At 42.5% G+C, this 22,854-nt stretch overlaps 1 protein-coding gene across 1 annotated transcript in view; it reads right to left on the reverse strand.

Moving 5' to 3' along the window:
- Window positions 1-10,389: 10,389 nt before the first annotated feature.
- sim2 (SIM bHLH transcription factor 2) overlaps window positions 10,390-22,854 on the reverse strand; it is a 39,886-nt gene continuing 27,421 nt past the window's right edge. The window contains exons 10-11 of the mRNA XM_084941333.1: window positions 16,711-17,032; window positions 10,390-12,472 (exon numbers count right to left, since the gene is read on the reverse strand). Coding sequence (XP_084797459.1) covers window positions 11,784-12,472; window positions 16,711-17,032 — 1,011 coding nt within the window. The 3' untranslated portion in view covers window positions 10,390-11,783. The remainder of the gene's footprint in view (window positions 12,473-16,710; window positions 17,033-22,854) is intronic.

Raw genomic sequence — 22,854 nt, forward strand, 5'->3', positions numbered from 1 at the left:
TTTAAAACTGCTGGCTAAGGGTAAACGTAAATTCAGTAAAATCATAATTCACGTTGGCAGTAATGACACCCGGTTACGCCAATCAGAGGTCACTAAAATCAATATTGAATCGATGTGCAACTTTGCTAAAACAATATCGGACTCTGTAGTTTTCTCTGGTCCCCTCCCCAATCAGACCAGGAGTGACATGTTTAGCCGCATGTTCTCCTTAAATTGCTGGCTGTCTGAGTGGTGTCCCAGAAACGATGTGGGCTTCATAGATAATTGGCAAACCTTCTGGAGGAAACCTGGTCTTGTTAGGAGAGACGGCATCCATCCCACTTTGGATGGAGCAGCTCTCATTTCTAGAAATATGGACAAATTTATTAAACCCCCCAAAATATGACTATCCAGAGTTGGGACCAGGAAGCAGAGTTGCAGTCTTACACGCCTCTCTGCAGCTTCTCTCCTCCTGCTACCCCCCCAAAAACCCATCTCCATAGAGACTGTGTCAGCTTCCAAAAAGACAAAAAACAAACTAAAAACCAGCAACAAACAACTTAAACATAAACAATTACAAAGAAAGAACAGTACAGTATCCACATCTGAACCAAAGAGTAAAACAGTGAAATGTGGATTATTAAATATTAGGTCTCTCTCCTCCAAGTCTCTGTTAGTACATGACTTAATAATTGATCAACAAATCGATTTACTCTGCCTTACAGAAACCTGGTTGCAGCAGGATGATTATGTTAGTTTAAATGAATCAACACCCCCGAGTCATTCTAACTACCAGAAACCTCGAAGCACAGGCCGAGGGGGCGGTGTGGCAGCAATTTTTCACACCAGCCTATTAATTAATGAAAGACCAAGACAGACTTTTAATTCATTTGAAAGCCTGATGCTTAACATTGTCCACCCCAGCTGTGAAACTCAGAAACCAGTCTTACTTGTTATCATCTATCGTCCACCTGGGCCTTACACAGAGTTTCTGTCTGATTTCTCAGACTTTATATCTAATTTAGTTCTGAGCTCAAATAAAATAATTATTGTGGGTGATTTTAACATCCATGTAGATGCTAAAAATGAAAGCCTCAACATGGCATTTAGTCTGTTATTAGACTCAATTGGCTTCTCTCAAAATGTAAAAGAACCCACCCATCACTTTAATCACACTCTAGATCTTGTTTTAACATATGGCATAGAAACTGAACATTTAACAGTGTTTCCTGAAAACCCTCTCCTGTCTGATCATTTCCTGATAACATTTACATTTACAATAATTGATTACACAGCGGTGGAGAGTAGATTTTATCAAAGTAGATGTCTTTCTGAAAGCGCTGTAACTAAGTTTAAGAATATAATCCACCCACTGTTATCATCTTCAATGCCCTGTACCAACATAGAGCAGAGCAGCTATCTGAACGCTACCCCAACAGAGGTCGATTATCTTGTTAATAATTTCACCTCCTCACTACGTACGACTCTGGATACTGTAGCTCCAGTGAAAACTAAGGTCTCTAATCAGAAGTACCTGACTCCGTGGTATAATTCTCAAACACGTACCCTAAAGCAGATGACTCGTAATCTGGAGAGGAAATGGCGTGTCACAAATTTAGAGGATCATCATTTAGCCTGGAGAAATAGTTTGCTGCTTTATAAGAAAGCCCTCCGCAAAGCCAGAACATCTTACTATTCATCACTGATTGAAGAAAATAAGAACAACCCCAGGTTTCTCTTCAGCTCTGTAGCCAGGCTGACAAACAGGCAGAGCTCTGTTGAGCCAACCATCCCTTTAACGTTAACTAGTAATGACTTCATGAACTTCTTCACAAATAAAATTTTTATCATTAGAGAAAAAATTACCAGTAATCATCCCACAGATGTAATATTATCTACAGCTACTCTTAGTACCATTGATGTTAAGTTAGACTCTTTTTCTCCAATTGATCTTTCTGAGTTAACTTCAATAATTACTTCCTCCAAACCATCAACGTGTCTTTTAGACCCCATTCCTACAAAACTGCTCAAAGAAGTCCTGCCATTAATTAATTCTTCGATCTTAAATATGATCAACCTATCTCTAATAATCAGCTATGTACCACAGGCCTTCAAGCTGGCTGTGGTTAAACCTTTACTCAAAAAGCCATCTCTAGACCCAGCAGTCTTAGCTAATTATAGGCCAATCTCCAACCTTCCTTTCATATCAAAAATCCTTGAAAGAGTAGTTGTCAAACAGCTAACAGATCATCTGCAGAGGAATGGTTTATTTGAAGAGTTTCAGTCAGGTTTCAGAGCTCATCACAGCACAGAAACAGCTTTAGTGAAGGTTACAAATGATCTTCTTATGGCCTCTGACAGTGGACTCATCTCTGTGCTTGTCCTGCTAGACCTCAGTGCAGCGTTCGATACTGTTGACCATAATATCCTATTAGAGCGATTAGAACATGCTGTAGGTATTACAGGTACTGCACTGCAGTGGTTTGTATCATATCTATCTAATAGACTCCAATTTGTGCATGTAAATGGAGAGTCCTCTTCACACACTGAGGTTAATTATGGAGTTCCACAGGGTTCAGTGCTAGGACCAATTCTGTTTACATTATACATGCTTCCCTTAGGCAGCATCATTAGAAGACATAGCATACATTTTCACTACTATGCCGATGACACCCAGCTCTATCTGTCCATGAAGCCAGATAACACACACCAATGAGTTAAACTGCAGGAATGTCTTAAAGACATAAAGACCTGGATGGCCGCTAACTTTCTGCTTCTTAATTGTTGGGGTGGCTGTAGCTCAGGTGGTAGAGCAGCTCATCCACTGGTCGGAAGGTTGGTGGTTCGATTCTTGGCTTCCCCTAGTCTACGTGCCAAATATCCTTGGGCAAGATACTAACCCCAAATTGCTCTCCGATGCATCCATCGGAGTATGAATGTGTGTGAATGTTAGCTATAAAGCACTTAGAAAAATGTGCTTGTGCGAATGGGTGTGAAAGGGTGAATGCACAAGTTGTGTAAAGCGCTTTGAGTGCTCAGATGAGTAGAAAAGCGCTATATAAGAACCAGTCCATTTACCATTTAATTCAGATCAAACTGAGGTTATTGTACTCGGCCCTGAAAATCTTAGAAATATGGTATCTAACCAGATTCATACTCTGGATGGCATTACCTTGGCCTCCAGTAACGCTGTGAGGAACCTTGGAGTCATTTTTGACCAGGACATGTCCTTCAACGCACATATTAAACAAATATGTAAGACTGCTTTCTTCCATTTGTGCAACATCTCTAAAATTAGAAATATCCTGTCTCAGAGTGACGCTGAAAAACTAGTTCATGCATTTATTACTTCCAGGCTGGACTACTGTAATTCATTATTATCAGGATGTCCAAAAAACTCACTGAAAAGCCTTCAGCTAATCCAAAATGCTGCAGCAAGAGTACTGACAGGGACTAGAAAGAGAGAGCATATTTCTCCTGTTTTGGCTTCCCTTCATTGGCTTCCTGTTAAGTCCAGAATTGAATTCAAAATCCTGCTCCTCACATACAAGGTCTTAAATAATCAGGCCCCATCTTATCTTAATGACCTTGTAGTACCATATCACCCTATTAGAGCACTTCGCTCTCGCTCTGCAGGCCTACTTGTTGTTCCTAGAGTATTTAAAAGTAGAATGGGAGGCAGAGCCTTCAGTTTTCAGGCCCCTCTTCTGTGGAACCAGCTTCCAGTTTGGATTCAGGAGACAGACACTATCTCTACTTTTAAGATTAGGCTTCAAACTTTCCTTTTTGCTAAAGCATATAGTTAGGGCTGGACCAGGTGACCCTGAATCCTCCCTTAGTTATGCTGCAATAGACGTAGGCTGCCGGGGGATTCCCATGATGCATTGAGTTTTTCCTTTCCAGTCACCTTTCTCACTCACTATGTATTAATAGACCTCTCTGCATTGAATCATATCTGTTATTAACCTCTGTCTCTCTTCCACAGCATGTCTTTTATCCTGTCTTCCTTCTCTCACCCCAACCGGTCGCAGCAGATGGCCGCCCCTCCCTGAGCCTGGTTCTGCCGGAGGTTTCTTCCTGTTAAAAGGGAGTTTTTCCTTCCCACTGTCGCCAAAGTGCTTGCTCATAGGGGGTCATATGATTGTTGGGTTTTTCTCTGTATCTATGAAGCGCCTTGAGGCGACTTTTGTTGTGATTTGGCGCTATATAAATAAAATTGAATTGAATTGAATTGAATTGAATTTCTAAGATTTTCAGGGCCGAGTACAATAACCTCAGTTTGATCTGAATTAAGAAGCAGAAAGTTAGCGGCCAGCCAGGTCTTTATGTCTTTAAGACATTCCTGCAGTTTAACTAATTGGTGTGTGTTATCTGGCTTCGTGGACAGATAGGATTAATATTAAATCAGTGTGTAACTTTGCCAAAAATTGTGGGCCCATAGTTTTCTGTGGTCTCCTCCCCAACGAGTGACATGTTTAGCTGCAGGTTCTCCTTCAATTGGTGGCTGTCTGAGTGGTGTCCAAAAACCTTTTCAGCATCTTTATACTTATCACCACACTATGCTTATCTCCTAGAAAGATAAATAATTTCCTTGTAAATAAAAACAGTAACTCATCTGCCCAAGGCATTTTGTAGATTGTATAGCAGCAGTGGCAATCTCCACTTTTTAACTTTTTTCTTGAAATTGAATTCCACCTTTAATCTCAAAAAGATCAGTGATATTTTTTTCTTAATGGGACCCCAATACTCTGTAGTAATTATTAGACTCAATTATATAGGCTCAATATTAGACTTCTTCAAAATACAAAAGAACCCACCCACCACTTTAATCTCACTCTGGACCTTGTTTTGACATAAAGGATAGAAAATGAACATTTAACAGTGTTTCCTCTTTTGTGTGATTATTTCCTGATAACATTTACAGTTTTGGGGGAATACATCACAGCAGATGTCGTTCTGAAAGTACTGTAACTAACAGTGGGTAGATTATGAATATAATCCACCCACTGTTATCATCTTCAATGCCCTGTACACAGAGCAGAGCAGCTACCTGAACACTACTCCCACAGAGGCTGATTATCTTGGTAATAGTATTATCTTCACTGCATAACTCTGAATACTGTGGGAAAAGTCAGAAGTACTTAACTCTGATAAAACTCTGAAAAAATAGTTTATTTATCTATTTAGAAAAAATACCCTTCATAAACCATCTTACTCTTCATCACTTTAAGAAAAAGATCAACCCTAGGCGTCCCCTCAGCACTGTGGCCAGGCTGACCAAAAGTCTGAACTGCCAACCATTCCTTTAATCTGAACTAGACTTCATGAACTTTTCACACTTAAAGTTTTAATCATTAGATAAAAACATCCATAACCGTAACATTATGCACAGCTGCTTTTAGTAAAATCGATATTACAAGCAAAGCGTTGAATAGACACGCCGGTCCACCGTGTCCAGTCATGCTTTACTTCTCCAAAACGTGATGTATACACACATGCAGGAGTTGCAGTTAGCTGCAGGAACAGCAGAGGGAGATCATCATAATCACGGGAAAGCATTTAAACAGACATTATTAACACATTTACATGCAAATACATACTAGGAGACTAGCTTCATTGTTTCTGGCTATTAAGGACCCTGGAATGCACTTTATAAGGTTTTTGCTCACTATCGACTTTGTGGATTTAAATATATTACCTCCCCCTGTATTTCCATGACACTGGGTTGGATATTTAGTTAGACTCCTTCGCTGCAGTTTATGTTTCTGAGTTAGTTTTGATTATTACTTCCTCCAAATCATCAATGTGTCTTTTACACCCCGTTCCTACAAGACTCAAAGAAGTCCTGCCATTTATTAATGTTTCAATCTTAAATATTATCACCCTATCTCTATTATTGGGCTACGTACCATAGGTCAAAAAGCAGTATTCAGTATTGTAATTCATTATTATCTGGACGTCCTAAAAACTTCCTGAAAAGCCTTCAGTTGATCCAAAATCTTGTAGAAAGAGGAACAGGGACTAGAACGAGAAAGCGTATTTCGTCCATACTGTCATCCCTTCATTGGCTCCCTATTAAATCCAGAAGCAAATTTAAAATCCTCCTCATCATAGAGCTTGAACAGTTAGTCCCCGTCTTACCTTAAAGACCTCATAGTACCGTACCTGTCAAACAGACCACTTCTCTCTCAGACTGCTGGTTTACTTGTGGTTCCCAGGATATTTAAAAGTACAGGGTGGGCCATTTATATGGATACACCGCAATAACATGGGAATGGTTGGTGATATTAAAGTCCTGTTTGTGGCACATTAGTATATGTGAGGGGGCAAACTCCTCAAGATGGGTGGTGACCATGGTGGCCATTTAGAAGTCGGCCATCTTGGATACAACTTTTGTTTTTTCAATAGGAAGAGGGCCATGTGACACATCAAACTTATTGGTAATGTCACAAGAAAAACAATGGTGTGCTTGGTTTCAACGTAACTTTATTCTTTCATGAGTTATTTACAAGTTTCTGACCACTTATAAAATGTATTCATTGTGCTGCCCATTGTGTTGGATTGTCAATGCAACCCTCTTCTCCCACTCTTCACACACTGATAGCAACACCGCAGGAGAAATGCCAGCACAGGCATCCAGTATCCGTAGTTTCAGGTGCTGCACATCTCGTATCTTCACACCATAGACCAGCGATCCCCAATCTTTTTTGCGCCACGGACAGGTTTATGCCTGACAATATTTTCACGGACTGGCCTTTAAGGTGTCGCGGATAAATACAACAAAATAAAACTAGTACCGGTACAGAAAAAAATAAGATTTATTCATAACACACGTGTAAAGACCCAGGAAAACCGAGTTAACGATAAAAACGATAACAAAATAATGCTAAAAACCAATAAAACCCCTGAAAACCATACATTTCACACCCGAGCCTCAACTCTCGCGGCCCGGTACCAAACGACTCGGGGGTTGGGGACCGCTGCCATAGACAATTGCCTTCAGATGACCTAGTCTAAGGGGGTCAGATCGAGAGACCTTGGGGCCATTCGACTGGCCCATGACGACCAATCCACTTTCCAGGAAACTGTTCATCTAGGAATGCTCGGACCTGACAGCCATAATGTGGTGGTGCACCATCCTGCTGGAAAAACTCAGGGAACGTGCCAGCTTCAGTGCATAAAGAGGGAAACACATCATCATGTAGCAATTTCAAATATCCAGTGGCCTTGAGGTTTCCATTGATGAAGAATGGACCCACTATCGTTGTTCCCCATATACCACACCAAACCATCACTTTTGTTGTTCCAACAGTCTTGGAGGGATCCATCCAATGTAGGTTAGTGTCAGACCAATAGCGGTGGTTTTGTTGGTTAACTTCACCATTCACATAAAAGTTTGCCTCATCACTGAACAAAATCTTCTGCGTGAACTGAGGGTCCTGTTCCAATTTTTGTTTTGCCCATTCTGCAAATTCTGTGCGCCGATCTGGGTCATCCTCGTTGAGATGCTGCAGTAGCTGGAGTTTGTAAGGGTGCCATTTGTGAGTAGCTAATATCCGCCGAAGGGATGTTCGACTAATGCCACTCTCCAGTGACATGCGGCGAGTGCTACGCTGTGGGCTCTTGCTGAATGAAGCTAGGACAGCCACTGATGTTTCTTCATTAGTGACAGTTTTCTTGCGTCCACATTTTGGCAAATCCAACACTGAACCAGTTTCACAAAACGTAGCAAGCAGTTTGCTGACTGTAGCATGGGAGATGGGTGGTCTCGTAGGGTGTCTTGCATTGAAATCTGCTGAAATGACCCGGTTACTGCGTTCACCAGATATCAACGCAATTTCAATCCGCTCCTCATGTGTTTACCTCTTCGACATGTCAATGGCTGTGAACAAAGAGAAACTTGTAAATAACTCATGAAAGAATAAAGTTACGTTGAAACCAAGCACACCATTGTTTTTCTTGTGACATTACCAATAAGTTTGATGTGTCACATGGCCCTCTTCCTATTGAAAAAACAAAAGTTGTATCCAAGATGGCCGACTTCTAAATGGCCATCATGGTCACCACCCATCTTGAGGAGTTTGCCCCCTCACATACACTAATGTGCCACAAACAGGACTTTAATATCACCAACCATTCCCATGTTATTGCGGTGTATCCATATAAATGGCCCACCCTGCAGAGTGCAGAGATGATCGTATGATCGTTGTCCGGTCTTCCTCCTCTAGCCCCCCACCCGGAACAGGATTTTCCAGAGGCTTAATATCCAAGTGTCTTCAGGCAATATACTGAACCCTGGGTTTCCTCTAATGTGTGTGTGTGTGTGTGAATGTGTGTTTGTGTGCGTGTGAGTGTGTGTGCGTGCGCTTGTGTGTGTGTGTGTGTGTGTGCGTGTTTGTGTGCATGTGTGTGATTAGGTGAGGCTTGTTGGCATTATATGCGTACCAGTCGAGTGTTCCTCTCATGTGGCTGATGTGATCACACACAGATCTCTTTCATGACTCTTCATTTGTCTCCAGCACCTTACACTGCTGAGCTCTCCTCTCCAGATGAAGTGGCAATGTCAAAGGAAATGTGCAAAGTGGACGCAGCATGATGCTTTCATGGGACCTCAAAACTTCCTGTATCTCAGATATAACAGGCCATTATGGAAGTCATCATAGTGACACTACTGCAGTGTTGTCGGTTCATTCACAGCATAAACGGACTGGTTCTCTTTGAGATTGCATTTAAATTAGTTTAGTAAAAATGCAACTGCACCATTCAGCCGTATTGTAAACAGGAGTTTGTGATGATGCACACACAGATTTACACTTGATGTGCACAAATTCACCAAAACTGAATCAAAGATCATTTAATCTTTAATCTCTCTGATAAAAGGTCAGTCTTTATAACACTGCCTTTCTTCCTTCATCCTCCTGTACCATCACAATATTATGAAGGTCATTTCTGTTCTCAGTCCTATAGCCCACAGGTTCTTGTGTGACAGAAGCAGAGATATATTAAGTAAAAGGGGTGAAGAGACACCGTTAAGCTGCTGTTGGTGCCAAAAGCCATCTGAAGATTATTAAGCAAATGGCTCTCTGTTGGATCCATACTCTCAACATCCTATTAAACAACTCAAGTCTGCAGGTTGCTGGGGTCAAAAGGAAGCGCTCCCTTTTTGTATTAAGTGTGTGACACACATGTACAGCCCCGTCGGTGGACACGCACACACAGTTCAGACCATTAAAGCGCTGTGATGACTCTTCAGAAGGCAGATTTTAAACTGAAGGAAACAAAACCAAAAGAAAAATGACACTTAGCTGTGTGTGGCTTCATTTAAGCACCAAAGTCACTCAGTCTGCTTTGTGTGATCGATAAATGAACCGATTTTTTTCTGCTCTCAGGAGCTCAGTCTGGGTAGAGCTTTTTTTCTCCTCCTCTCTTGTGTATTTCATAGTTTTTCTCTGACCCGTCTTCCCAATGTGATGTTTGTACAATGTGTGTATGGTCGGTAACATGTACATGTAATGATGCAAGTGACAATTGAAGGCATAATCAATCAATCAAAGCGTTTTATACAGCATGCCTCATTCACCCATTCACACAGGCACGATCTTCTACACTTCAGTGCTTTCACACACATTCATTGGAGAGCAACTTTGGGTTTAGTTCCTTGCCCCAGGATATTTGGCATGCAGCCTGAATCTGCCAGGGATCGAACCACTGATTAGCAGATGACCTGCTCTACCTCCTGAGCTACAGCCACCCTGTCAGCACGAACGCTAGCTGCTCGTTCAGGACCTATTAGGACTGAAAGGTTATACACTAGCTCCAGTAAACTAGGTCCTGTTTACTGGTACTCAATCAAGCCCATCATTGCCATAGTCATGAAATCCTCAGCTGGCAAAAGTAAAATACGGACACTGGGCACTCCTCCTTCACAGAGGTGTGTGTCAATGATTGTTAGCAAAGAAACCAATAACTTCATAAAGATCAAGATCATTTTTAAAGCTCTTAGAAAGCTGAAAAATAGGAGTTGTACAAAAATATTTGTGCTTCTCCAAAATGTCCATGTGAAAGTAACCAAAAGGAGAAACTGCACATGATGCAGCAGCCTGAACATGTTGTCCTGTGCCTCCACTCTGCACCAGTCTTCAGCAAGCATAACACAACACAAGTCAAATTAATGAGAATACAGTGTAAAAAAAAGTCTGACTACCGTGTTTGAACAGGAAGGGCAGCAATGACCACTCACATTTGTGTTGAGGTGGCAACAGAATATCCACTGGAAAACTTAGTTTGACTTAAAAACGTCTTTAAATTTAGGAGCGCTGAACTTTGTTATGGACAGATTGTCAATGACCACATAAAGAAACAGGAAGAACTGATTTGAAAAAATGTTGTTTTTTTTAAAAATAGCTTTATTTATGTAATTTTTGATAAATTACAAATGTTACTGACATGCTGGTGTAAAGCAGGTTAATAGTGTGGTACAGTCTGGAATGAAAGTGTTTGGCTAAATTAGCAATATGCAGTACAAAGTTAGCTCCGGTCAGTAACAGGTTAACTAAACACACCATCAGGAAACAGGAACAAACCAGTCTCTTTCCAAAGCTATACCAGTCCGTGTTTGAATAATATAATATTACAAACCCGGCTTATTACGCTTGACTTTAATTTGATTGCTTTCACAGAAAATTATTGTTTATAAAAAAAAAAATAGTGCAAAGGCTGAAAAAACACAAGCAGACAAACATTAATATTTAGGGTTAAAATGCTGAACACCAGAATACTTATAATAATAATTTTTGGCAAATGTTTTTAGGTTTTTGGTCGTCATTATTCAGCCATAGAATGAGTGTTATCATAAACAAACCAACGTGATTCGATTTATATGAGTAAACCTAACCCTAACCCTGAAACAAGCCCCTGTTAGAAGACAGCTGTTAACAGTGAAATCAAATATCAATAAAGTCTTCTGATTTGTCACAGATTTGAGTTTTAATAGTGTTTCATCCTGTGTTGGTCGCTAACTTATCATATTTTGAGTTTTAATGAATAATTTCATCTATGCAATAAATATATGAAAATTCACAACACATCTGCTATGCAGTATTCATGGCAGCACAAGCAAACACAGCACAGCTAAAACACAGGCAGACTAAAAAGATCAAACTTTACCAGTTTGACAACAAGTTCAAGAGTTACAGAAAATGAAGGTGAACAATGACATGAGCTGAAGACTAAACTGACCTACACCCGTTTTCACACCTTGGCTCGTGTGATTAGGTAGGGGGTCCATTGCCCCTGTTGGGGGGGACACTCCCACAGGGTTTAAATCTGGGACTCTCCACAATTTGACCCTAGAACTGAAGAAGCTTCTCGAATGAGAGGTGAAACGTCTTCAAGCTACTTAAAGAAGTCCAGAGGCTTTTCTTTCCGAGCTCCGTAGACTACGATGACCTGGATGACTGAGAGGCTTCACAGACATGTTCCCATGGAAGTGACACATGGACAAACACACCTGCTATGAAATGACTGAAGTAACAGTAGTAATATTTGCATTTCAAATATTCTGATCACATGATTCAGACATTATTCCATCTTTAAGTCCTAAGTTTAGGTTAAGATCAAATCATTCATTCATACATTTATTCAGTAGAAAGTAAATAAAATACTTTCAAACGCTGCATTACTACATATGCTTTACAGAAAAGTTCTAACCCTTCTGTTTTAACATGATGGAAGAAAAAAAGCTTTCAGCTGCAGTGTCAGAGCTATGTGTGCAGACACGGATAAAGCCTGCTTCTCCTTCTGGGTCACCTCTCATTCGTGATGATGACAGATGTGCCAGTGCAGTGTGGGGTCTCTCTGTGGCTCTCAGGAGATGAGCTGGAGCTGGGACTCTGGCTAGTACAGTTGTAAGACACCATCTCTTTACCTTGGTAACAATGGCCATCTGTTATATTGCTCAGTGAGGCAAAAGGGGAGGCCTTAATAGGACCAGGTTTGCCCAAGACTTGATGAAACTTTAAAGACATATATGGAGCTCCTATACCTGTCAGCATTCTTGTGTCCTCTGCAGATCTGGACTGTGGCTCCGTGGCAGCTCCAAACTGCTGCTGGTCGTCAGCAGGTTGATGATATTCTGCAGCAATGTGACTGTAAGGGGTGTCCATCATACAGAGCATCTTCTTCTGCTCAAGCACTATCTGCACAGGGAGCGACTGGCCTATGCCATGCAACAAGCCACCATGCTCACCTTTACCAAGTACCAGGCTGCTGAGCACAGGGCAAGCCAGGGCCCTGTCACCTTTTGCATAATGTTGCATGTCCTGGTTTAAAGCTTTACTCCCCTTTGCGGCATGAGGCTGGGCATGTGGACAAACTTTGCTATGGACGAGTGTGTAATGTTCACAGAATTCGTCCTTTAGCCTGCTGTTTGAAAGAGGGTTCATTCCACTGGGACAATCATCCTGGTACCTACGGTCAGCTGCCAGTACAGGCCCTATTAAAGAGAAGACATGTTCAGAAGTTGGCTTGCACCTTAATTAAAATGACATGAGCACTCTGCTGAATGGCTCCTAAGGAATTTACAGTGTTATTCACAAGATGTCAGACTGTAGATTAGTGTTTTAATGAATCCACCTATGATGTTATTGACAAATGCATGTTTTCCTGAGCTTGCATTCACTACTGCAGACTAAGCTTTAGTTTAACATTCTTCCATTCTGAAAACAACATGAATTGTGTGGAGATGAATATGGACACTGTTACTTGCAAGTTAAAGCTACAGCTTTCTGTTGTTGGTGCGAGTGGCAATGCCATTGAAAGCCTATCTGTAACACTGCAGAGATGAAGAGGACCGAATGCATTTCAGAATAGCATCAGCTTTACAAGTTGTCTAACCTGGAAAACACAGAACAATTCAGAAAAACACCAGACTACAAAAAATTATTCTGTTGGCTTCAATATGGACTTCCTACTTGTGTTTGTGTAGTCTGGCATTTGTTCAGAACCAGAACTCCAGACCCTCAGTCCTCACTGGACCATTATATTTCAAACAGCTTGTGAAGCCCAACTTTCACCACTTGCCTCTTCGGGAGAAACTTAACTGCTGTTTCCCTGTGTACAGATTGTTCTGCATAGAGCCAGCAAGCTATTTTGTGTTCTTGGGAGACCTGTTTGTGGGCACCTTTGCCATCAAGCTGCCTCTTCTAAGCCTGGACGTGAAGCGATGGAAAAATGCATACTTCTAGCTGCTGGGCTCACTCACCCGTCTTCCTGACCTCACAGCGCAGGCTTTTTCTTTTTGGGAAAAAAAAGATCTGAATGACAAAATTCATCAACCACTGGGAGGTGGCACGAGCATTCTTTATCCCAACCGGTAGCACTTTAAACTGGTATAAGATATCATAAGTCACAAATGCACATCTCACAAACACGTTCCGTCAGTGGTACCTAACAGTACCCTTTCAAAAGATCAACCTTACGTACCTAGCCCTACCCACTTGGTCAATGCAGTCTTCCAACCGAAGTATGGGGAAAGCATCTGAATTCGTGACATGACTGACCTTCCTAAAATTCACCTTCCAAAAACGATCTGGCCTCACCTCCTTAGCAGCTAACAGTACAGGTGAGCTCCACGCCCCATCTGCTGGCTCAATCACACCAATCTGGAGCATGTAAAGCACTTCCTCCTTCGCCACCTTCCATTTGTGAGGGGACAGATGATGCGTGTTGTTTAATTCGGACTGCCTCTCCCACATCCACATCATCAACAATCCTATCAGATTTTCCAGGCACATCCATGAAATAGCTCAGAATAGCAGTCAACTACCTCCTGCCTCTGGCACTCAGTCAAGTGTTTCAGCTCTTCCGCAAGAGCTGCTCTGGCCTCTGTGTTATATAGTCTGGCATTAATAACCTCAGACCCACATAGCAAGCAGGTCTGGCCCAGATCGGTGTCATGGCAGAGTGTATGTCAACCAGATGTGCGCCATGTCTGACAATGATGGCACTATTTATGTTCCTTTTTTCCTATTTTAGTTAGAAGACCCAAATGCCATGTTGCAATACTATACTGTTATGGTAGCCAACGTTTCAAATGCAGATTTGACAGGTTTGTGAGTGTACACTTTATCCAAAACCTAGTGACGGTTTACTCATGTTTGCCAGCGGGTGGCTGTAGCTCAGGAGGTAGAGCAGGTCACCTACTGATTGGAAGCTTAGTGGTTCGATCCCTGGCTCCAACAAGGTCCAACAAAGTCAACCATTATGTGAGCAAAAGGCTCATCCTCAACTGGAAAAAGTTGTAATGGTGTTACTGGGTTAGATACACTTGGCTTTTCGACAACCTGACAAACATGGCAGCGGCGCCAAAATAATTTCATATCCTTCCACATACTAGGCCAATATAGGTGTTGGCTAAGTTTCTCCAAGGTTTTCTTTGCAGCCATGTGTCCAAACAATGACGCATGCACCAACTGCAAAACCTCCTGGCGACAACACTTTGGCAAAACGACTTGTTCCGTTGTGGCCCGGTCCTCATCAGCTGGCCTAGAAGGAGGCCTCCACTTCCTGAACAATGTGTCATTGTGAAAATAGTAACACTTTGGCACATCTTTAGCCTCCTGCACTTACTGCTGACCTCATAGCATGTTCCAGGGAAGGATTATTCTGCTGCTTCTGCACCAGAGACTCCCAATTCAGAGAGTCCTCCTCATGTTTTACTCACATGACCTGTTTATCTCTTCTGACAGCTGTGAAGAGCACCCATTCCTGGGTCATCACCTATACCACCACATGCTTTATTCCCATCAACAGATTGCACATCACAGCCATTCCAAGTGCTTAATAGGGAATCAGAGAGGTTAGTAAAAGGGTGGTTCACAGGGGGGCCACACATGCAGGAAAAACTTCAGGAAACTCCAGCTCCAGCTCTCTTGTCTTGGGGGAATCCACTGGGTAATCACTGACAGACAGAGCAACTTTAACCCAGGCCACATCATTGGCCATAATCAAATCGATAGATCTAAAGGAGAGATTTGTGATTCTGCTACATTACAAAGCCTGTAACCAGCTCAGATCTCAGGTAAAGCTTGTATACCTGCAGGATCTCATGACCCCTCCTACACCTCGCACAGTGGTGAACTGTGGGAGACAGTGGCCTCAGACATAAATCCGTCATATCCCTGTAGTTCATTGAGAGACTCCCGAGCTATTGTTACAGACCTACCGGCCTGGTATTATTTTGCCTTCTTGATAACCAGGGCACTGATTTTTCTTGTGACCTAATTTATGGCGCCAATAACAACGAGGCTCCGCAGGAGAATTCTGGCTCCTACTTTGGAATAGAGCTGATCCACTGGGCTGTTGTATCAAACTCTTTTCTTGTCCTGACGGGTGCCAGGTCCTGCTTCCACCCATATGGACCATCCTCACTCCTATCCTCATTAACTCTCCTCCTCCCCAGACTGACTCCCACCTTAAATCCATGGGCAACTTCATAACAATCGTCCAACTCTGTGGCCTCCGGGGGCTCACAACATCACATTCATTGAGATAAAAGTCAACCTCCCTGGGAGCACTCACTTTAAATTGCTCCAACAACATTAGGTCCTTTAACTTATGATGATGACCAAAAGCCTGAGATGAATTTATCCAACAATGCAAAGCAACTTCCTGTCTATGCCACATATCCAAATAAGACTCACTTGGTTGTCTCCCCAGCTCACGTCACTGCCTGCGGTAAGTTTCCGGAACACCTACCATAAGAAGGCGTCATATTTCAAAAGTGGCATCTAGCGCTGCTACTGCTCTGAACCATCAAACCACCACTTGTCTTCAGGCCACCCACTATCTATGGCAACTTTTTCAAAAAACACATCAACAGCATCTTCATCAAATGAAGGCATAAAAACACGAGCTCTATTCAGATCGAATCTATCATCACCTTGGCTTCCTTAGCTTTTTTCACCTCTCATTTACCTAATCTCTCCAGGCAAGTCCCTTCCCTCTTTTAACTTTTTCCCTCCTTTTGCTCCATTATTTGCTGTCACTTTTCTCCTCCACCAATTTTCTACGTTGCCTTTGCTTTAACCGCACTTCTGTCCGCAAAACCTCCATTAGGTGCAGCGCAATTGCAGGTTTAGCCAGACCTTCCTCCAGCGAAACCTCCTCTTCTCCTGCCAGATCGATCAATTCATCCTTCTTCAACCTCCTGAACTGCTCGCCTTGTCCACCTGTTCCTGATGTCCTCGTTTATAGCCACTATTTAAGGTAGCAACAGGCCCTCAGTCCTTGCTGGACCATTATATTTCAAACAGCTAGTGACGCCTGGCTCCTTTACCACTGTTTTTGCCACTTGCCTGTGAGAGAAAAACTTGCCCGTTTCCCTGTGTACAGATTGTATTGGAGAGACCCTTGCTAGAGAGCGATGAGCTATTGTGTTCTTGGGAGAACATCTTTGTGGATTTGAATTTTTTTTATCACTGTAAATAAAATCACTGAGCTGTAAAAGTGAGTCCTGCCTGCCCAGTGATCCTTGACACCCAGGCTGCTTCCACCACAAATGGTTTAGTGTTAGGTCCCCACAGTGGCAATTCTACTGAGGTGGTTTTAACAGAAGTGGGGTTGGGTGAGAGTAGTTAAAATATGGTAAAACAAAATCTAGAATATGGAATGTCAGTATGAGATTTAATCATAGAAACCTAGACTATAAATCAAATTAAATAAAACCTTAACCTTTGTATTTGTTGGCTGCTGTGGAGTTGCTGATGTTCCATCCATCAGCCCCTTTACTATGCAGGGAGCCGATGATTTGTTGAGATAGCTGAGAGGAGGGAACTGAGCTGGGCAGCTGGCTCTGAACATTCAGATGCTGATGATGGGATGGGTAATGGGGAGTCAGATTGTAAGTGGGGCTGCAGGACACCTGAACTCCTTCAGGTCTCAGGTTGGTTCTCGTCTTCCTGCAAGGGGTCATTGGGTACAGGGATCTGTCTTTCAACATCCTCTTTTGTGACGAGCAGTATGAGAGGTCCGGCTGGAAGAGGCGAGGAGCCTTCTGATGTTCATAAAAAATACAGGGAAGGTTACTATCTTAGGATAACACTTTATTTCAGTATTTATCAAAGTAGCTCTGTAAGACAATACGGGGAAATAATTTTCCTACTAGATCCCTTGTAAGTCAAAAATGGTTTGAATTGGTCTTTGTTCGCAGTAATCATCAGGATCAAAGCTCTTCTGTGTAAAATTCAGCAGAAGCTTAAATTACATCTCAACTTATTCACGGTGGGTAAAACATTCTGTGTTAGTTCAGAAAGTATTCAGCACTTCATGTGCTTCAGTGTTTGTCATATTCTAAAACTGAATCCTTATTCTAAAAATTCATTTTTCATCTCAAGATTCTACACACAATACCCCATAATGACAACGTTAAAGAAATTACTTCAATGTCTTGCAAATTTAGTAAAATTAAAGAACAAAAACATAACACGTACATTATGTACCTCTTGTACATCTTGCTTCCACTGTTCATCTATCAAATGTTTCTACAACTTGATCAGAGTCTACTTGTGGTAAATTCAGTTGATTGGACATTACATGTAATTGGATTGGAAAGTACATGTAACACATTTTAATAGTTGGGATACAGATTTGAATATTTTCATGGGTACTGGACCACCTGCAACGGTTCGACTGCTAGAGCGAACTGGATGACTAATGAAACACTCGGAGAACGAGGTTTGGTGAACTTGCATTTCTTCACAACCTTATAATCTCAACATGAATAATCACTTACATATATAATAAAAAAAAAACCCAATTACATCAACAAAATAATAAACAGAATACACCCCCAGCGGATGTGACTCAGCCCACATCTCTAAGTTGTGTGAGTCCAGCAATAAAATCTCTTCTTGTAGAATGTGCAAAGGAGCAGTGAAGTGCAACTCTGTCCTGAGACTTAAGTAGAATTTGTAAAGTTCATGGCTTGTCCAAAGAATTTCAGTTTCTTCTCAGATTCATCTCAACATATCCTGGAGGGGTGGCTCGCCATCTTTGGACTGGTACACCCAAAAAACCTGAGAAAAGTAAACAACAAAACGGGCTCTCCTGAACCCTCAAATAGGCGACGGTGCGGCGTCATAGCACAACCAGAAGAATCCCAGCAATAATAAAACTCTCCCCCAACTAAACAACAGTTGCCTGGCAGCTTGTTTCCTCAGCAAAATCTGACTAAAGAAGGCAACAACGTTTCTCACTCAGAGGACCTTTTTTTCTCCCCCCCTCTTCTTGATCTCCGTAGCTGCTTCAGGTAAAATGCAAGGAGGCAGTACTCCCAAACTGTATACTTTACAGACCATCGGGACATCATAAACACCGGATCTTCAGTTATTTAAAAAATAATTTTACTTAATTAAACTTGATAATGAAAAAAAAAAGTCAACCTCAATGATAATGCACTGAAACCCTTAGTAACTAGGGTTACACCCACACCTGTCTATGTAAGGTCCCACAGTTGACAGTGCATGTCAGAGCACAAACCAAACCATGAAGTCCAAGGAATTGTCTGTAGAACTCCAAGACAGGGTTGTACCGATGCAAGGGTCAGTCTGACAGAGCTCCGCTTGATCTGTGGAAAGAGGAGACCTTCCAGACAACCATTTCGGCGGCACTCCACCAATCAGGGCCTGTATGGTAGAGTGGTCAAGGAGGCCATTCCTCATTAAAAGGCCCATGACAGCTAACTTGGAGTTTGCCAAACAGCACTAGAAGATTGTCAGACCATAAGAAAAAAAATTCTCTGGTCTGACACGACAAAGACTGAACTTTCTAGTGTCATGTCTGGAGAAACCAGGCTCCGCTCATCACAAATCTGTACAGTGAAACTTGGTGGCAGCATCATGTTCTGGGAATTCTTTTCATCACCAGGAACTGGGAGACTGTAATATAACCACTGTGTGGCAGGCAGCCAGGAAGTGGACCCAAAGCAGGACTTGTCATAAGACAAGACTTAAATTTATAACAACTGGCAACTGACAGAGCAACAAAAACAATAGTGGAGCAGGACAGGAGCAAAATGATCAGAAACTGGGACTAGAGGTAGGCACAAACCTGGGTTTCCAAATATGAGGAAAACAAACTAGGAAATGCAGAAATAATAACTGGGTCCCAGTCCTAGGATCAAGACCGAGATTAGTCAAGGTTGAGGGAAAGATGAATGCAGCAGTGTGCAGCAGTGAAGAGTTGCTGTAGCACAGCTGGTAAAGCAGGTTGCCTACTAATCAGAAGGTTGGTGGTTCAATTCCAGTCTGTATGCCAGACTAGGGCAAGATACTAACCCCAATTTAGAGTCTGAATGTGTGTGAATGTTAGGAGTATTGACATAGAAAAAACTAATTGGGTAAATGGGTGATTAAGGCAAGTTGTGCTCGTAGTGGAAAAGTACTATATAAGAACCAGTTCAATTGTTATTTGCGAACATCCTTGATGCTTCAATCTTAAGTACAGTCCCGATCAAAAGTTTAGGACCACTTGAAAAATGGCAAAAACTCATATTTTTAACATGGATCTTAGCAAGTCGTTAAGATCCAGCATTGCAAAATATGAGTTTTTGCCATTTTTCAAGTGGTCTTAAACTTTTGATCAATCCATCTCTAATAATGGGCTACATACAACAGACCTTTGAGGTGGCAGAAATTATGGCTTATTTGAAGAGTTTCAGTCAGGTTTCAGAGCTCATCACAGCACAGAAACAGCTTTAGTGAAGGTTACAAATGATCTTCTTATGGCCTCTGACAGTGGACTCATCTCTGTGCTTGTGTTGCTAGACCTCAGTTTAGCACGATATTTTTTTTACATAGATTAGAGCAATTCAATTCTGTTCAGTTCAGTTTCTTTTATATATTCCCAAATCACAACAGCAGCCGCCTCAAGGTGCTCTATATTGTAAAGTACTGACTATGTATTTATACACCACTCTGCATTTAATCATTATTTATTATTAATCTCTGGCTCGCCTCCACACTGTGTCTTTTATCCCATCTTCCTCCCATCATCCCCAACTGGTCATTTCAGATAGCCACCCCTCTTTAAACCTTGTTCTACTTGTGGTTTCTTCCTTTTAAGAGTTTTTCCTTCCCACTGTCGCCAGGTCCTGGGTTATAAAGGTCATCTCATTTTTGTGGTTTTCTCTGTATTATTGTAGAATCTTAACCTTCCGGTATAAAGTGCCTTGAGGTTACTGTTGTTGTGATTTGGTTCTATATACATAAAAATGGATTTAAGGGAATGTAATAACCTACCCCAGAGCTTCCAACACACTAATAACCTTAAGCACACAGCCAAGATAACAAAGAAGTGTCTTTGGGACCACTATGTGAATGTCCTGAAGTGGCCCTGCCACTGCACAGACTTGAACCTGAGTGAACATCTCTGGAGAGATCTGAAAATGGCACCAATGCTCTGCATCCAACCTAATGGAGCTTGACAGGTCCTGCAAAGAAGAGTGGAAGAAACTCCCCCAAAATAGGTTTGCCAGACTTGTTACATCTCAAAAAGATATGAGTGTGTCATTGCTGCCACAGGTGTTTCAACAAAGTACTGAGCAAAAGCTATGAATACTCTTGTTCATCTGAAACTTTATTTGTTTATTAATTAATTTCTATTTGTGTTATTTCAGTTATTACATTATATGTAGTATAGTATGATGATGTATAAGGCAAGACAGGCAAGACAAAAAATAATATAGAGGCTATATTAAAAAAATAAAAATAAATACAATAAAAATATAACAAAAAACCCTCCAAACATACAGCACCTGGAACACAAAAATTAGAAAATACTCAGCTACTTATAGTGAGAGAGAGAGAGAGTGAGAGTGTGTGTGTGTGTGTGTGTGTGTGTGTGTGTGTGTGTGTGTGTGTGTGTGTGTGTGTGTATGTCTTTATCACACATATACTTGATAATGAGGGTGGGAAGCTGTAGCAATGCCCCCAAAAACCTGGAAGGAGAAAGAGATGGAACCAGGACAACTGTGCCATCCACGGCCCCCAAGAGTACCAAAGACTCAATGCCAAACATTTTCTGTGCATAGGCTGTGAATACTTGTACATGTTATGGTTTTGTTCTTTTTATTTTTAAGAAATCTACAAAAGTTCAAAGCAAATGTTTTGGACTTTGTCAAAACGGGGTATTGTGTGTATTTTTTTGAGGTCAAAACTAATTTAATCCATTGCAGAATAAGGCTGTATCATGACAAAATGTGGAAGAAGTAGAATGCTTTCCAGATTGTAAATGGCCTGTATTTGTATAGCGCCTTATAGCGCCCTAAGGACCCCAAAGCGCTTTACACATCCAGTCATCCACCCATTCATACACTGGTGATGGCAGCTACATTGTAGCCACAGCCACCCTGGGGCGCACTGACAGAGGCGAGGCTGCCGGACACTGGCACCACCGGGCCCTCTGACCACCACCAGTAGGCAACGGGTGAAGTGTCTTGCCCAAGGACACAACGACCGAGACTGTCCAAGCCGGGGCTCGAACCGGCAACCTTCCGATTACAATGCAAACTCCCAACTCTTGAGCCACGATCACCCCCAGATCCAGATTCCAGATGCACTGTTGATATCCTCCTCATGTGGGGTCCCACAGGGCTCCGATTTAACACCCTCACCCCAGCCCACCGCCTTTCACCCAGGGCAACTCTAGACTGAGACAGAGTCCAGCCCCTCTCAAAGAGACTGGTTCCAGAGCCCAAGCCATGCTTTGAGGTGAGCCCGACTATATCTAGTTGCTACCTCTCAACTTCACGCACTGACTCTGGCTCCCTCCCTGCAAGAGGGGACCTTCCATGTTGGAACTGCTAGTCTTGGTAGCTACGGCATCTCCTGTGCATGGTGGGCCAACAGGAGGATGGGCCCATGTTCCTTTTCGGGCTGTGCCCGGCCAGGCCTCATGGATTAAGGGCCAGCCACTAGACACTCACCCTCGGGCACCCTCCACAGGCCTGGATCCAGGGCAGGGCGCCAGTAACCATATCGCTGGCAGGGTGAACTGTTCCCTTGATCTTATACTCAGAGTGTTTTGAATAGTTCTTTATCTGGTCCTTCACCCAGGACCAATTTGCCATGGGAGACCGTACTGGTGGCAAAATCCCTGGTACTCACAAACCCCTCCACCAAATCAAGGTAGCGATTCACCCATTCATTTGGGTGGTCTCAGAATCTCATCTCTGCTTTTCGCAGATGATGTGGTTCTGTTGCTTTGTCAGGTGATGCCTCCAGCTCGCACTGGAACAGGTGGAAGCTGACTGAAGCTGTGGGAATGAGAATCAGCACCTCCGAATCTGAGGCTAACGTCTTCAGTCAGAAAAGGATGGAGTGCCCACTCTGGGTCAGGGAGGAGTTCCTGCCCCAATTGGAGAAGTTTAAGTATATTGGGGTCTTCTCTTCTTAGGCTGCTGCTCCCACATTTCAGCCCCGGATAAGTGGAAGAAGATGGATGGATGGATGGATGGATGGATGGATGGATGGATGGATGGATGGATGGATGGATGGATGGGAGAAGGGAGCAGGAGATCGACAGATGGATTGGAGCTGCAACTGCAGTGATGCGGCTATATCGGTCCATCGTGGTGAAGAGAGAGCTGAGTGTAAAAGCGAAGCTCTCAATTTACCGGTTGACCTACAACCCTTCCCTCATCTGTGGTCACGAGCTGTGGGTAGTGACTGAAAGAACGAGATTGCGGATACAAGCAGCAGAAATGGGCTTCCTCCGAAGGGTGGCTGGCCTCTCCCTTACAGATAGGATAGGGTGAGGAGTTCGGCCATCCGGGAGGGGCTCAGAGTAAAGCCGCTGCCCCTCCACATCGCAAGGAGC

This window comes from Perissodus microlepis, chromosome 10 (assembly GCF_051167445.1).
Source record: "Perissodus microlepis isolate ML-2025 ecotype Zambia chromosome 10, ASM5116744v1, whole genome shotgun sequence".
NCBI classification, from domain to species: Eukaryota; Metazoa; Chordata; class Actinopteri; order Cichliformes; family Cichlidae; genus Perissodus; species Perissodus microlepis.